This window comes from Lepisma saccharinum, chromosome 1, assembly GCF_977018435.1.
Source record: "Lepisma saccharinum chromosome 1, izLepSacc3.1, whole genome shotgun sequence".
Lineage (NCBI taxonomy): Eukaryota > Metazoa > Arthropoda > Insecta > Zygentoma > Lepismatidae > Lepisma > Lepisma saccharinum.
In genome coordinates, this window is record NC_139229.1 from 208379772 (window position 1) to 208396574 (window position 16803).

The following is a 16803-nucleotide window of genomic DNA, read 5'->3' on the forward strand; positions in this document are numbered from 1 at the left end:
TGAAATAAATATGAATCGGTTGCACCACATTTTGTCCTTCAAGTGCAAAATATACAAGGCAGATACTCAATTTTATATATCTGGTGACAGTGATAGAAAGTGTGATGGTAGACAATGGTGCAGAATAAAATTACTTTCTCGTAATTTAAACGCATATTCCTGATCATTTTATTTTCATCATATGAGTTTCTGACTGAATCTTGAGGGTTAAGATCACTTTTCGTGGCTTACAAGGTTATTGCAACTGACAAATTATCTGAATGAATGTTTGCAGTAACGGCGATTGGGTGCCAAGACTTGGGGACAAGGACAGTTTACTTTTTTGGTAGAAAAGTCTTAGCATTAAGAGGCCATAGTGTGGGTGCACCAAGTGGCAAAATGTGGCGGGGGAACTTTCCCCCTTGCTCCTCCTAATCGCAGCCGCTGAATATTAAAATAAAATTAATGTCTTATTGAGAATGTACACGCGGGCAAATACAGCAAAACAATTATTTCTTCATTCTGTATAAGGTATCCCAAGTCTTATGAAAGGCTATTTTGACAAAACATCACGCAAAAGTAATAATCAAGTAACAATGAAAAAGAGAGAATGAAGAGATTATTTGCTAAGTTGCTATTTGTTTTCTGAAGTTAGTCTTTGTTACTCATGCAGGAGAAGTAACACAGTATGGTTAGATGAACACATGCACTGAGGTAACAAGAAATACATAGTTTATATTTTGTAGAATGTGATTTTGGACACAAGGAATTCATCGAAATTCATCACCATACCCAGTAATTCATTTCCTTTTCACAGACTACTTGGGTTGTATGGCGTGACCTTTTCGAAAGCGCTCAAATGACAACCTCTGTCCTGTGAAGTATACCCTGGAAATTTTAATCTTGCAGGCGAACGAATCTCTGGCACCTGGAACCACAGTCAAAATAATAATTAGGGGGGGGGTGTATTTTCAGTGTGTGCGTGTATTTCTTTTCGCCCTTCGTCACTTTCACTTAATCACCATTGAACTTCATCGTCGCCATTAGCAGAAAAGTGACTTCACATAGAACAAATCAGTCGAATCAGGAACAACTTGCTCTCCCAAAAGTGGAGTTTCATAGTTCATACCCCCTTCGAAAGTTCAGGCGGTAGTTTCAATTTCACAATGTTTCATGCTTGGAACAATAACGTTGTTTTCCGAAAGCCTCAAATATTTGTCTCTGGCAATACACCCTCTTAACACATTCGGGTCTGGCCTCATAATACAGCATTGTTACCTCTGGTCTGCGGTTTTTGGTTGTTTTTCAAAAAATCATAGAAAGAATATTTTTAATTTGTTTTTATTTACCACATATTTCTTAAATCTACAAAACTTCCTCTTTTCAATGAACAAAAATTTGTTAAATTTTATTTTCATTTTCAGACGTTTTTTAATATTTTTTTCAGCAATGTTTTGTGAAGAAGAAAAAAGCACAACATTGTAACAAATGTTAATATAGATATATTTTAAGTTCGTAATCTGGAAATTTCAATAATTAACTACATAAACTATCAATACATCTTTTGAATCTTGCATAAGAATACTTTTTATGTACACAAACAAAAAATAATTACAAATTACAAGTAATTATCTTTTGTATGAAAAAGTGGCTGCAGGACAGTACCAGACGATGTATCAGTTGGTTCTGCGTCATCTGTAAAAATTAAACAAATAAATAAATAAAATAAATAAATAAAATAAATTTTCATTTTACATACAATATACAAAATAATAAATGGAAAAACTAAAAATACATCAGTGCATGTAGGAGAATCAAACAAGAGGCAAGATGAATAGACCCAAAAAAATTACCTCTTCTCACTTCATTCATAAAATACTAGAGTTTGCAACACTGTTTATATTGTCGACAATAATTATTACGAATATAACCTACCTTCCAAATCTTCAAATTCATCTGCATCATCAAAATCGTCGCTAACTTCAAACTCTGAGTTGAAATCCTCTATGCAGTCTGGATCTAACGACGCCATTCTAAACAATGCACAGTACATCAACCAGACAACAAACAGTCACAGGTGTGAGATAAAAATAGCACATGAGTCACCTAGGGGTCGGAATTTCAACAGAGGGGCTTGAATGAAGACGTGCATGAGACGAAGTACGAGCATAGCCCGTCATTCAATCGGCAAAGCGATTGCATACAGCAGGACGGGCTATGCCCGTTGTTCGTCCACATTGACTTTAAGTGCACTGCGGGCTATGCCCGTCGTGAGACCCCAATGTGTTAAATGAACACATTCTTCTGTGGTGATAAAATGACACGCTTCCTGTGAGTTCTTTATGTATATTTTTTTTCTCCAATGGCATAACATTATCACCTTATAATGAAGAGGTTCTGGCTTCTACTACCCCCTCTCCTGGTGGAAGCACAATGCACACTGGTTCTGACTCCACTTGAAACGGTATGTTTAGTCCCGATTAGCCTATCTGAGCATAAAAGTGGATTTAAAAACAAACAAAATTTACTAAAGGATACTTTGTGACACCTTTTTTCTTTACTTCATCTGCATTTGCAGATTCTGTTGACCTTTTCGGCTGAACCTCTGATGCTTCTAAAGTTTAAACCATTCTCATCGTGATTAGTTCTCTGACGCCCTCAAAACATAGCTTTCCTACCAACCCTTTCTTCTTTTAATTCTACGTAAGTTAATCACAAGAAAAATCGCATGAGTACGTAACTGATAGGCTAAATTTATGTGTGGAACTAGGATTTCTAAATAGAATTAGCCACTCATAATCAATTCAATAATTCTGTTGCTTTTTCCAAACCCACATAACTGTTGCATCAAAATTTATACACCTCGGTATTGTAGTGATTATTGTGATTCCTTCTTATTAGTATTTATTAGTAGAACTAATACAAAGTTGTTGTTTGTATACCACGTACACTATGTTGCCATTCATCACCGGAGACCCCATACCAGTACGTTAATCTGGTCGCAGCACCACATCAGTATCCTGTAGGGCCACCTTTCGCCACAATGATGTCCGCAACCCTTCGAGGAAGACTTTCCACCAATTTGCGATACGTGTTGACGGGAATCTTGCCCTATTCCTCCTGCAAAGCGGCGAACAGCTCAGTGGTGGTTTCTTTTTGGATGTTATGGCCTGGCTCTCAAGCGGCGCTCCAACTCATCCGAAAGGTGTTCAATGGGGTTGATATCTGGGCTTTGGGCTGGCCAATCAAGTTTTTGCACACCCATGTCCTTGAACCATGTGTTGATAATGCCTGCCGTATGACATGGAGCATTGTCGTGCTGAAACAGATATGGGCCAATACCGAAATGTTCCCACAATGTTGGTAGCGCAGAATTGTCCAGAACTTTTTGGTATGCATCGGCATTCATGTTTCCCCGAACTAAAACAAGAGGACCAAGTCCATACCACCAAAAGCAGGACCACACCATAATGCCACCTCTGCCGAATTTCACTGTGGGTACAATACAGTCCTGTAAACAGTGTTCACCAGGCATTCGGCACACCCACACACGTCCATCGGACCGTCACATCTGGTAGCGCGATTCATCACTCCATAGGATGGATTTCCATTGTTCGAGAGTCCAATGGTGGCGTTCCTTGCACCACTGTAACCGACGGGTCGCATTGCGGGCTGTGATATGCGGTTTTTTGAACTGCTGCGCGATCATGAAAACCAAGTGCGACGATCTCCCGGCGGACAGTACAATCACTTGCAGCACTACTGGAAGCCGATCGAAACTCCTGTGCCACCATCTGTAACGACGCCTTCCGGTTTTTCACCACACGTTTGAAGCATCGACGGTCACGATCTGTTAATATTTTCGGTTTACTGGGTCTGGGTCGGCATGTCATGACTCCCCCTCGCTTGCACTTCACGATAGCATCACTCACTGTCGACCGGGGTATCTGAAATTTGTTGGAAATCTCACGGGTCAAATGCCCAAACCTGTGGGCTCCAATGATCATCCCTCTTTCCGCCTCGCTCAGTTCGTGTCGTTCCATATTGACTGCTGTAGCTGGTATGAGTGTATTCTCAACTGGCAATGCCTTTTATAGGTTGTATGACATGTACAGACGATCCCGAGCACTTTTTGAGGGGTGTCCGGTGACGAATGGCAACATAGTGTTGATATTTGAAGATGACATGTATGTAAAAAGTGTGATGAAATGAAGAAAGAGACACTTCTTTAATTTCAATGTAGACCTAATTGAAAAGTCGAAATAATTTATTGTATTGCTGGAGGAAGCAACGCTAAGATGGGGTTTTTATTTGTTCATTTAGAGATTATTTTAATCATGCGCAGGCCAGGATTTATATATGTGAAGGCCCGGAGCTTACAGCACCAAGACCCCTCTCCAATCCTCTCCACACTTTCAGTTATGGCTTTTCGCTAAGCTACATGGGGTGGTTAGTTGTACGTATTTCTACATTTTTTCATCACATCCGAAGGTAAAAACAAAAAAAAGGTAAAGTGCTCCCCTGTGCATAGCACCATGCCATGAAGGCGTATAAGGGGTGTGGGGGTAACGCCCCACACTTTCTTGATCCGGTCATGAGTGGGGGTGATGTGATCAGCATCATGCCCCTGACCGCCTTTACCCCCCAGGGTTTCCCCCAGGTACCCATGTTATTCGACGCTGGGTGGGCGCAGGGGCCGCTTCCATCGTTAGAAAAGTTCCCGGATTTGAACCGGCCGGGGATCGAACCCGGGACCTTGAGCATTGTAGTCAGACACGTTACCGACTGAGCCACCGCAGCCAGTACCTTTTTTTTTTTCTTTATGCAGTACTTTTCCAAGCAGTTTTCCCCAGTGAAGGCCCAAAGCTGCAGCCCTCAAGGTCACCCTAAATCCTGATCTCATCTTGACCATACCCTGCATAATTTTGCACCTCCTAAGCCTATTAGCTGCTTCTAATCGTAGAAGTATTCAATTGATGACAGTTTATTTTGTTTCAAGTTCTCTAGTAATTCCTTTTGCTTTCTAATAACAAAGTTAAGACAGCTTTTTATGGGATGATGATATGTGAACATTTGTAGCAAAGATAATATTAATGAGTAAAATGTACATGTAATGAACACCAGAATACACTTATTTATTCAAACATTCACATATCCCCAAGTATATATGTACTTATTGAATTTGATTGGGTGGGCACAGGAGTTTTTGGGTGGGTGCTTGCCCACCCCTGTCGCCGTCCCTGTATAATATATTAGTAGAGTTTGGAATACCTAAGAAGCTTGTTAGTATGATAAAAGTATGCACCAGTGAAACAGAAAGTAAAATTCGTGTGGATATTAATATGTCTGACAAATTTACAATTCATGATGGGTTAAAACAAGGAGATGTATTATCTCCATTGCTCTTTAATTTTGCCTTAGAATACACAGTTGGGAAGGTAAAAGAAACAAACAGAGGACTAAAATTAAATGGTGTGACTCAACTGTTAGCATATGTAGATGATGTAGACTTATTAGGTGGTGATATAAATACAATTAAGAATAATGCTAAAATATTTTTCAAAGCAGCTAAAGAGATAGGTTTGGAAGTTATCAAAGAGAAAACTAAATATATGCTTACAGGCTGAAACCAAGTGTTAGGTAATAATCAAAATTTAATTATTGATAACAACTCGTTTGAACCAGTTTCCAAATTCAAATACTTAGGAGTAATACTAACAAATGAAAATGATATTAAAGAGGAAATGAAAAGCAGGCTTAATTCGGGAAATGCATGTTACTTTTCTCTTCATAAACTTTTGTCTTCTCGTTTAATATCTAAGAAATTAAAAGTTAAAATATACAAAACAGTAATTTTGCCTGTATTATTATAAGGATGTGAAACTTGGTCCCTTACATTGAAAGAGGAACATAAATTGAGAGTATTTGAAAATACAATCCTTAGGAAAATATTTGGACCTAAAATGGATGAGGAGACAGGTGAGTGGAGAAGGTTACATAATTTAGAAGTACATAATTTGTATTCATGTCCAGATATTATTAGAATAATTAAATCAAGAAGACTTAGGTGGGCAGGCCATGTGGCACGAATGTGAGAGAAAAGAAAGGTTTACAGGATTCTTGTTGGGAAACCTGATGGTAAGAGACCTGTAGGAAGGCCAAGACGAAGATGGAGGGATAGTGTTGAGATGGACCTAAAGGAAATCGGTAGGGATGGAAAGCAGTATATAGATCTTGCTCAGGATAGGGACAGATAGAAGGCCTGTGTTGCTGCAGCCATGAACCTTTGGGTTTTAGAAGGCTAGAGAGTTAGTTAGTAAGTGTACTGTATTTTATGTAGCTCGTGTAGTGTCTTATGTTATTAAAAAGGAAAATTTTTACAATTTTAAGTCCATATTTATCTCCATATTTTGGTGAAAATAACTAAATATGTATTTACATATTTAGCACATTTTACTACATATAAATCCATTCCTTGCTAATGAGTAAGGTTAAACAGAGGATATATGGTGACGTATACCACTGTATACCCTCAACTACAGCCCTGTCAAATACTCAATGATGCCATGATGTAATAAATAGAACACCATCCATTATTTTGCTATAACACATCTCTGCAAGTTATCAACAACAGAGAATGTTCATTTTAATCAATAAATGCAGCCAATGTAGGTCTCTCAAAACATCTTGTGCCTTTTCTGAAATATTTGACTTTAAAATAAGTGTTAACATTTATGCCATATTTCTATATTTTCAGTTCCCAAATGAGGATGCCTCAGGTATGGGAGTGGATGGTAGAGGATGTAGGCCAGTGGCTACAGAATCGTGGACATAAAGACTATGTAGATGTCTTTTTTGAACATCGCATTGATGGAAAAGCTCTTCTCGTCCTTACCGAGTCAGATCTTCGTCTTCCTCCTTTGAACATTAGGGTAGGCTATGTTTAAATGTGCACTTTGTAATTAATAGTAGTAATAATAATACTCAAAGTAAAGTATTTTTCATATAAAATCAACCACCCTTTAGTAGATTTATTTTGAATTCCATGATGTCAATTTCTTTCCACACTTAACAGATATCACCAATGGTCTTTCACCAGAGTAAACCATTTGCAGATTGCTGAACTGGCACAAGGGATGCATAAAAATTGCATCATCTACATGGAAACTTATGGTTCTTAATATGCATTCTATAGGAAAGGACACCCGCAGGATTTTTTTTCTTCAGGGGTACAGCAGTGTTTAAAGTGGGAGAAACCTGGAGTGATGATTTCCCCCAGTTAAGATAATTGTTATAAAGCATCCCCAGCACAAGGATAATTTGCATAGGAACTTAATCTGCTGTCTTTCACGGCAACCCTTGTCCATATGTATTCATGCTACAATTTCATCATTTGAATTATACGTATGTTGTCTTTCCAGATATCTTGGGGATGGGGTGCTTGTCTGTAGAGAATGTCATGCTGTTTTCGTTCTAAGGGCAAATAAACTGGATGTGGTCACATTTCTGTCCATATCTTATGTCAACGCTTCCCAAACTTTTTCGCTTAGTCTTTCAAGAATTTTCTGCAGCGCCCAAGTTAGAATGTAGACCTATCTAACACTTACAACGCTCAGTTAGTGTGGTTTGGTTGCTTGCATTAAGTTAATAAATAAAAACATATTTGAAATTCAGAAACATTTTATGTGTAAAAAGTACTAAATAAGCACATATTTGGAACATTTCACGGTACCTCTGTAAGCCAGCCACAATCCCCAATGGTGCCGCTGTGCACACTTTGGGAACCTCTGTCGTATGTACTGTTGCTACTTTGCTTGCATGAAAAAAATAAATAAAATATTCTGACCCATCAAAGCATACATTGTTATTCTGCCCAAATGGGCCAAAAACCTTCATGTGCCAAGTTTTCTTTTGGCAAAGAATGCTAATTTTATATGTATTACACATATCATTGACATTTGAAAAAATAATAAATGCAAGAATACCTACATTTTCAAAATCCAGGTGTCATTTGTTTATGAAAGATTGCATTTGATATCATTTTGGTTCATCAGTCTGATACACATTTGTGAATTCTTGAAAAGTGCCTTTATTTCTGATGTTTTTTTTCTTTCTCTAATTGGCTTTCTTTGTGAGTCTTTCAATGGTATGTATGTTTCTAGGTTATCTATGGTAACATATGTACTATGCATGGAATAAATATTACAGAGAGGCAATGTATTTAAATCCATGGATGTTATGAGGAAGCCATGAGCTGAGACAGTGGGTATGTTCCCACATAAGCAAATGAACAGTCCTCTTGTTGGTGTGAATGGTGCAAGGTTTGATTCCCAGAAGGAACCTCAACATTTTTGTGCTGACCTAGCATCACGAGGACAAATGGGAAAGCTGCTTGACAGTTATAAAAGGAGATTCAGATATCAGCAGCAATGGTGCACTGATAATGTATGACTCGACTCAAAACCTATTCAAAGGCCTTGACCCTAGAAAGCTAATGTGTCCTGTACCAAACGTTAAAGCTAACCATTCATCTGCTGGACTACTGATTTCTTCAGAATTAAAAAACTCAGCCTAAATTTTGCAAAAAAAAAACAAAAAAAAAAAACTATTTTATTTACTACAAAAGTTGGTATTTACTTCCAAAATTCGTGAATAACATGGTAAGAATGCAAAATTACATTTTTATAAGTCTTGTGTGCACTCAAAGCAACACTTTCACTGGTGTTCACCACACATAGCTTTGGAGCAACGGTAGCAGAAAAATCTGCTCATCCTCTTGCTTGAGGGCCAGAATGCACAAATTTTCCTTCCTTGTTGTTGAGCATCTGCATTTGTTTTTTGCATTTCCACATTCAGGATGATATCAAAATCTTACAAAGTTGTTATGGTATTTTGGTGTATGTAGACAATAACGTTTCATCCAACAGACTATGCAAAATTAAAAACACCCTGATGGAACGCTTGTAAAAGGGCACCAATACACCCCTGTCAGTCTCTCCGATCCAAATGTAGGTAGACGGGGCAGGGAGCGGAAGATTTTTGTGGAAGGGGGTTAAACAAGAAAACGGTTTTACATGCGTAGTCTGCCAAGCGACGTGTTAGCTTTCTAGGATTAATCATCCTAGAGCTGGGTTAGCCATGGATTTTTAGTAAATAATATCACAAACATTGATTCAAACTTTTGTTATTACCTTAATATTTCACACCTTTTTCAATGTAATTGATGTATGAAATTTCTTCTCGCTTGATGATGTTTAATTTGTATTTATTTATGAATTCTGCTCATGTAAATGCTGCTTTCAACTTGAATTCTATTTTCAGGTTCTGGGTGATATTAAAAGGTTAGCTCTAGATTTGAGGCGAATTCAAGTAGAAAATCAGCATGTGTTGGCAGAGTTTGGGTATGAACCTTTATCCTTGTATCCAAGTACACCTTCAAGAAGTCTCACCCACTCTCAAGCAACAAGCCCGCAGACCACGAAGCTGGGGTTAGCTGAAGTAGCAAATATTGAAAGCTTGGATGGAGTATGCTCTTTTGCTGTTAATGGACAAGCGACCCAACTGAAACCTGAACTCTGGAAAGCATTCATTAGTTTGGCGTATCTTTTTCTTGTTACGTGGATCACGGCATTTGTGATGGTTATTGTTCATGACAGAGTCCCCGATATGAAGAAGTATCCTCCCCTTCCCGATATTTTCTTAGACAATGTTCCTCACATTCCATGGGCTTTCGACATGTGTGAAGTCACCGGCACAGTGTTACTTGTGATATGGGTTGGCGTTCTCACCTTTCATAAACACAGGTAAGATTATTATGCATGATACATGTGTGATTGATATATGAAATTATATCCTGCATCTCTTGTGTGACATTTGTAGAGAAGGTCAGTGGATCTGCCCGACAGTCAACTTGGTTAGGTCTGATGGACCCATTGACCAACTGCAGGTTCATTCCTCCATGTTGGGTAAAGCTAATATCTATATTCCATAAAATGCCTATGGATTAAGGAAGGCAGTTTACCTCCAGCTATTGAAATACTGCAATGTGGAAGAAGACTAGAAACCAGAACACATTTTTCTGTGTGGAACTGTTTGAGAGGACGCATCAAAGATGTGAAGTTCATTGTTGACACACTTCTTCTGAGAAATCATTTACATCTTTCTATCCATTATGTAATCACTAGACCTCGGATTTTTAGTTTCTAAAAAGTATGCTTTTAAGTTCCTAAAGTAGGCTCGAAAAACCCTAAAATAGGTTCTAAAAATCCTAAAATATGTCCTAAAAATCTTAAGTTAGGCTCGAAAAATCCTGAAGTAGGTTCAAAAGAACTTAAAATAGTCAAAATTCATGAAAAATACTGATTAGGTACAGTCACCGGCAATGAAAATGGGACACCTATATTCTGAAATACATACTATCTTGCATAACATTGTGTGTTGCCTAACCCTACGGCGATGGCAGAACTTACCATTGGAAATTGCTATTAAAATCTACTTCGACGTATAGTTAGGCAACAATCGTTTTTCATGTTATACACAGTCAAACTCTGCAATTTTGTGTTAGGATCATCTTATATGCTGAAAATAATCTTTCAACAAAAGCATAGTCAGTGGTGCAAACTTCAATGCTGAAATCTTAGTTTGCAAGGCGTGAATGCCACAAAGTACCAAAGTGACACGAAAGTGAGCAAGACCACACAGATCAGACCACTTTGGATTGTACAGGTAACAGTGGCACCAGACTTTTTGCTTTGTTTAGAGCTTTGAAAAATCACCATGGACTTGGAAGAAGGGAAATCGACAGAAAGGATGTTTCAAACACGTTCATCATTGAATTTTTTCGTGACCAAACAAAGCAAATGCCTGTGAGACATAAAAATCCTGTAAAATCTTTAAAAACATATAAAAACCTAAAAAAAGAGGCTTGATTTAGGCACATAAACCTAAAATAGGTTCTAACAAGCAAAATAGGTTTTTAGGCACTATAAAACTTCATTAGTTGTTGCATTTTGTAATGAAACACTGACATACCTGTAAAGGAAATAAAAAATAGGTTAAAAACCTAAAATCAGAGGTCTAGTCATCACTACTGTTGAGTCTTTAACATTGTTCCCATAGTGAAGTGAATTTTACTCTTGAAATATCTTCTTGTGGGGTGGACCAACAAACCTCACTTACATGGCCTCCGCTCCATAGAATTCTTCCTCAACAACAGACCAAAACCCCACAAACCCAGCACTAATTTCCTGACCCATCTAGCTCATTTTGTCCTCATGTGCAACAACTTCACCTTCGAGGTAAAGCACTATCTTCAAATCCGGGGCACAGCCGTGGGTACCAGAATGGCCCCATCCTATGCCAACCTTTTCATGGGCAAACTTGAAAAAGAGTTCCTGGAGACCCAATCTCTCAAACCTCTCTTCTGGCTCCTTTCATCGATGACTTCTTCATGCTCTGGACACATGGAGAAATTTCCCTGACCACTTTCCTAGACCTACTAAACCACTTCAGCTCCATCAATTTCACCTGGACCCACTCCACCAACGAAATCACCTTCCTGGATGTGCACATGAAGGAAGGACATCTGGAAACCTCTATCCACATCAAACCTACCAACCATATGCAATACCTACACTTCTCCAGCTCCAAAGAAAGCCATCCCATTCTCCCTGGCCCTCAGAGGTCAACACCTCCCCCACCTCCCGACAGAACTATAACCTCCGCCTGCACCAAGCTTTGACCAACATCCTTCCACCCTGGTTACCAATCAAACATCCCGTGCTGCTTCGTACACTCCCACCAAGAAACCTGCCACCAATCCCCCTACACTGGTCACCCGATGTCACCCCCACCTCAACAAAATCGGACACGCACTACATTCCCTCCTTCCCATCCTGCACAGTGATCCTGACACCAGAAATATCTTCCACGACAAGCCCAGAGTTATTTTCAAACGCCCTCCCAATCTCCAAAACATCCTGGTCCACCACAATCCACCTACTCACAATCAACTCGCACCCGCCCTCAAATGCAACCGCCCAAGGTGCAAAACCTGCCCCATATTTGTCACTTTCCGCACCCTCCAGATCCGTACTGCCACCGGCAAATTCACCCTCCCCAAAGGAACCTGCTACAGCTCTAACCTAATTTATGTCCTCACCTGCAACATCTGTGGGAGCTTCAACCTGGGGGAAACATCCACAGCCCTGAACCTCCGCATCAACCACCACCACTCCTCCACCCAAAACCTGGACTTTGCTGTTGCCATTCACACCAATCACCACAATATTCGTTTCAATGACTGCTTCCAGGTAGCAATCGTCCACTCCTTGCCTTTCCAAGGGGTGGTTGGTGGGCAAGGGAGGGGGATCTTGGGAGGAGAAGGGGGGCTAAACTGAAGGAGGCTTGGGTGGGTTTCATTGGTAGTAGTTCGAGTGAGGGGTTTTTGGCCCAGAAATGTTGCCATCGGAGGTTGCGAGCAGAGGTATGTATGTCAAAAAGCAGGCGGAATTGGTGGGGGGGGGGGGGTTGTGGAGGAGAATGTAAGTCCAACCCCTCGTCCAAGCCCTGCCCCCGACCTACGTGACACCAACCACTTCCTTAACATCATCCACAACTTACCATCTCTACAATCAAACACCATGCTCACAACAGTTGATGTCACATCCCTCTACACCAATATTCCCCATGGCCATGGCCTTCGTGCCACGGAATCATTCCTTAACATCCGACCCAAACCCCACAATCCCAGCACTCACTTCTTGATACAACTAGCCAACCTTGTACTTACATGCAACAACTTCTGCTTCAGTGACCACGAGAACAACCATTGTTGAACATTGTCATTTGGGATTTCTCAATTGTTAAGGTTCTCGAAATGGGAAATCATTTGTGGAAGTCAGGATCAGGAAAACATTTTTTCCCCCAGTACCTGTACCAACTTTTTCATGAACCCGTAGTGTTACTCCAGAGTCTACACCCTAGATCTCAAGGAAATTAATGAAGGAATATCTGTGAAAGATTATTTAGCCCTGCTTGCATTTTTCTTTCCTACATGACACTGTTTATATGTTGTGGGCCTACGAACCTGAAGATATCGTGCTAAAACTATGGCCTCTGATGAAGTCACTTCCTTTCAGGGGATAGCCCCTATAATCGCTAATCCCAAACCCATCCAATGCTGCACATGACTCCTAATGGTCGCTATTGACAGGTTAACATTGCATCAATAATCAGATGTCTAATTATGAACCTTTGATAGTTGCGTATTTTTGTCACCTGAGGTGTCATTATGGAAATATATTAGCACTTACTCCGCCAATGATTAATTTATATAATTTACTGTACGGAGTAAACTGATAATGTGAAGTGTTGAAAAACATCTCTATGGAGAGGCTTTATAATGTAGGAATCCCGGTGTAAATATCTATTAAGGTTTTCACGGTGTAAGAGATCAGATTTTGGGTTACATAAAGCAGGCAGTGTAAAATCACTGTAACTGTTTATTTTTTAAAAACGAAAGTCTTAAATTTTTACCAACATAACAAAAATAATATTTGCACCTTAATAAAAAGATGCATTCTTTCATTAACAAAGAAATTTAAAAAAAATAGGGAGTAATACATCAAGACTCATTGAAGCTACATATTGACATATTGCCTGAGAATAGTAATTAATTTATGTTCCTTCCAACTTAATCATGTTGAAAAAAAAGAAGTTTGGTCACATTACAACTATCTATATCAAATGCTCTAGGATTGACATAAACCTTAATTTGCAATAGATTTAAACAATAGGGTGAGTTCTTGTAAGTGTTAAATATATTGATATTACTATTATTATTATTATTAAGTAATTAATTTCATCCTTGAATTAACTTATTTCTTCTGTTGTAGGTTCATTCTTGTTCGACGCTTCTTCGCCCTTTGTGGGACTGTTTTCCTTCTTCGGTGTGTGACGATGCTAATCACATCCCTGTCTGTACCTGGAACGCACCTGCAGTGCAACCCTCGGGTATGGAACAAGATTTGGAGATAATAGGCAAATAACATTTCTCAATTTATCAATAACATGGCTCATTTGAGGTTTCTCGTCTCGAAGAATTAAGTTTATGATTTTCATTTAGAAGTAAATGTGTCTTTTGAAAGTCTTCATTTGAGATTACATACCCTGTCGTTAGTCTTCATGGCCGTGTTTAGAAAAATTAATGCTAGGTGATAATTAAAGATTCTGATTTCATGCTGGATATCGCCCATTGTTCAAAATTTTTAATAAGAGCTCAAATTCAAGTTTTTCCCAAATGTATGATGAAACTCTGTCATCTTTTCCTGTGTCTGCATGATGAAGTTCTCAATCCAAATGGAAATAAAATCAGAATATGTTTTTGTATGGATTCGTCCTATCTTAGAAAGCCAGACAAGTGTAATGACATGGTACAATATTTATGTACCTTGATTGAAAAATTAAGAAAGTTTTATAAATATACATATATGAACGTGTGTGTGAGAGAGAGAAAATTCAAATTTAACTTAAAATTTATGTACCTCAAGAGGAAAAGACTAGTAGATATGCAGTCATTTACTTTTTTTTGATACAGTAACACAGTGAGTGGAGAAATTGGAAAAATGCCTCATGTTAAATCAAATTTTTATCATCTTGTAATAGTAAACAACCCTTGTGACAGAGGTTTATGTAAATTCACATGTCGACAGGATGAATCGGTCAGCATTGGTCAGTATTTAATATGAATATCCATATCGTGAATTATAGGAAACTAGAGTCATCTCTAACACCATCACCATGCTTATCCTAGAACCTGTTCAGGATCTCAATTTATTGTTTATTAATTATCATAGTTTTAATATTACTACATAGGATATCATAACTTGATAAATTTGTTCATACCTCAGGAATTTTGATTGTAGATCAGTATATATATATATATATATATATATATATTATGCTCCAGGCCCCCTTCATACAACTTGGACTCAAATTACAGAATTGTTCATGTCAACAGTTGTTGTCCAACTGTTAATATTGCATGCTGCAAAACTAAACCTTCTAGCAAGGTCTTCTTCAGACTCTGTACCAAATACAAATGAACATAACGTTTAGTTTATTTTAAAATATGCCTTGGTCAGCATATTTTTGATCTGATGCTATCTAAACCTTTTTTGTACAGTCCTTTGTCTTCTCAACATACAACCACCACACTCGATTAAATATACCTCCCAAATAGGTCAAAGGATTCTGATTTATTCCAATTATTTTATATTGGGTAAAACCTGTTTCTGAAGTAGGAATGGATTTATATGTAGAAATCATGTGTTTGAGTTGTGTATGGTAGCGCAGGTAGGATCTGTCATAGGACCATTGGACACAATATTTGCACCTAACCAAACATCATTTGACTTTCAACTTTCCTTGAACTATCGAACCCACAAACGCACATTGTTCATGTCCATGACACCACCACAGCATGTCTCAGTCAATTTAAGATGAACATCGATGGATGTTACTCCACGCAGGTGAAGAAAGTGGATAATAACATGCTGTTCTTTTGATGTAAATGATGTCATTCCCAGTATTAAAAACATGTCCGTCGTTAGATAGCGCCACTAGCTTCCTATGGGCTGTATTGTGCTGTCATCTGGCGTCATCAACCTTCAATAATGGATGCTTCTTCTCAAACAACTCTCACGTTTATAACTGCTTCTATTAATGAAGAAAAAATAGGAGACCTTAAAACTTGAATGCACCTTGTATGTATAAGTATGGTGGAACCTAAAGTATTTATTGTAAAACAAGTAGGCAACATTTATACAAACACAAACATTGTTTAAAGGACGATAAACACCTCTCTTTTGGAATTTTAGAGGGCCATCAGACCCAAGAACTCCCTTTCCCATTGCATCTATGGTAACATAGAGCATAAATATTTGTGATTGTCCTTAGGTTATGATATTTTTCTTCATTAGAGCAGTCAGTGACATACATGTTTAACATAGAACTAAATTTAAGTTTTTAAAATGTGTTATTTACAAACCTCCTAGGGAAATTATATGCATCCTTGTATACGAGTTGTAGATCATGTTGCTTGATTTTCTGTAATAATTTCACAACATAATTTTGAGAGATTTGCATCATTTGTAGGCAAAGATGTTTCTAACCGGTATAATTAATGATCTAATTTCCCAAATCAAATATTTAGCCGTTTCCTTGACAATTAATAATTAAAGCATGTACATATGGTGGTAAAGGGTGTGAATACGTTGTTGTACTATAGATGTTTCTTTCTTTTCTTGCATGAAATCCAATTTTCAGTGTCAAGAGGTAAGGATATACCTGATATTTACAAATAACATTCATTTTTTATATAGATATTTTAAGTATATTAATTATGAGAATGATGAGCATTAACCTCTCCCTCAATACAAGTGAGAGAATTAGCTATATTATTCAAAAATAAGTCATATTATCTGTATTGGCAAAGTAATTCTGGAATATTGCATGATGGAGAAGTGCAGCTTGTTTAACAGAACACACAATTTTTGCATGTGGTTATTACTGATAGTGTCTCTCCTATCACCTAGTGACTGAACTTGAAAAGGTCTTAATGAAAACACATTGGGTTCTTGGATTGAGTAATTATCAGAACTCTTGGCTTTGTTCTGTGTGGTCCTGGGTTCAATCCGTGAGACGACAAAGATGTTTAATGACCCATTATCTTGAAAACAATTGGGGAACCACTTACATGTGAAGGAAATGGAGATCCCAGTTTTATGCTGCCGTTGAATCAACAGCATGGTTATGTGACCCATT

At 38.2% G+C, this 16803-nt stretch overlaps 1 protein-coding gene across 3 annotated transcripts in view; it reads left to right on the forward strand.

Moving 5' to 3' along the window:
- The window catches only part of LOC145978584 (sphingomyelin synthase-related protein 1-like), a 40167-nt gene that overhangs the window by 7766 nt on the left and 15598 nt on the right, over positions 1-16803 (forward strand). For all 3 annotated transcript variants that reach the window (XM_083111293.1, XM_083111310.1, XM_083111301.1), the window contains exons 2-4: positions 6737-6911; positions 9301-9782; positions 13875-13992. In XM_083111293.1, coding sequence (XP_082967419.1) covers positions 6737-6911; positions 9301-9782; positions 13875-13992 — 775 coding nt within the window. The remainder of the gene's footprint in view (positions 1-6736; positions 6912-9300; positions 9783-13874; positions 13993-16803) is intronic.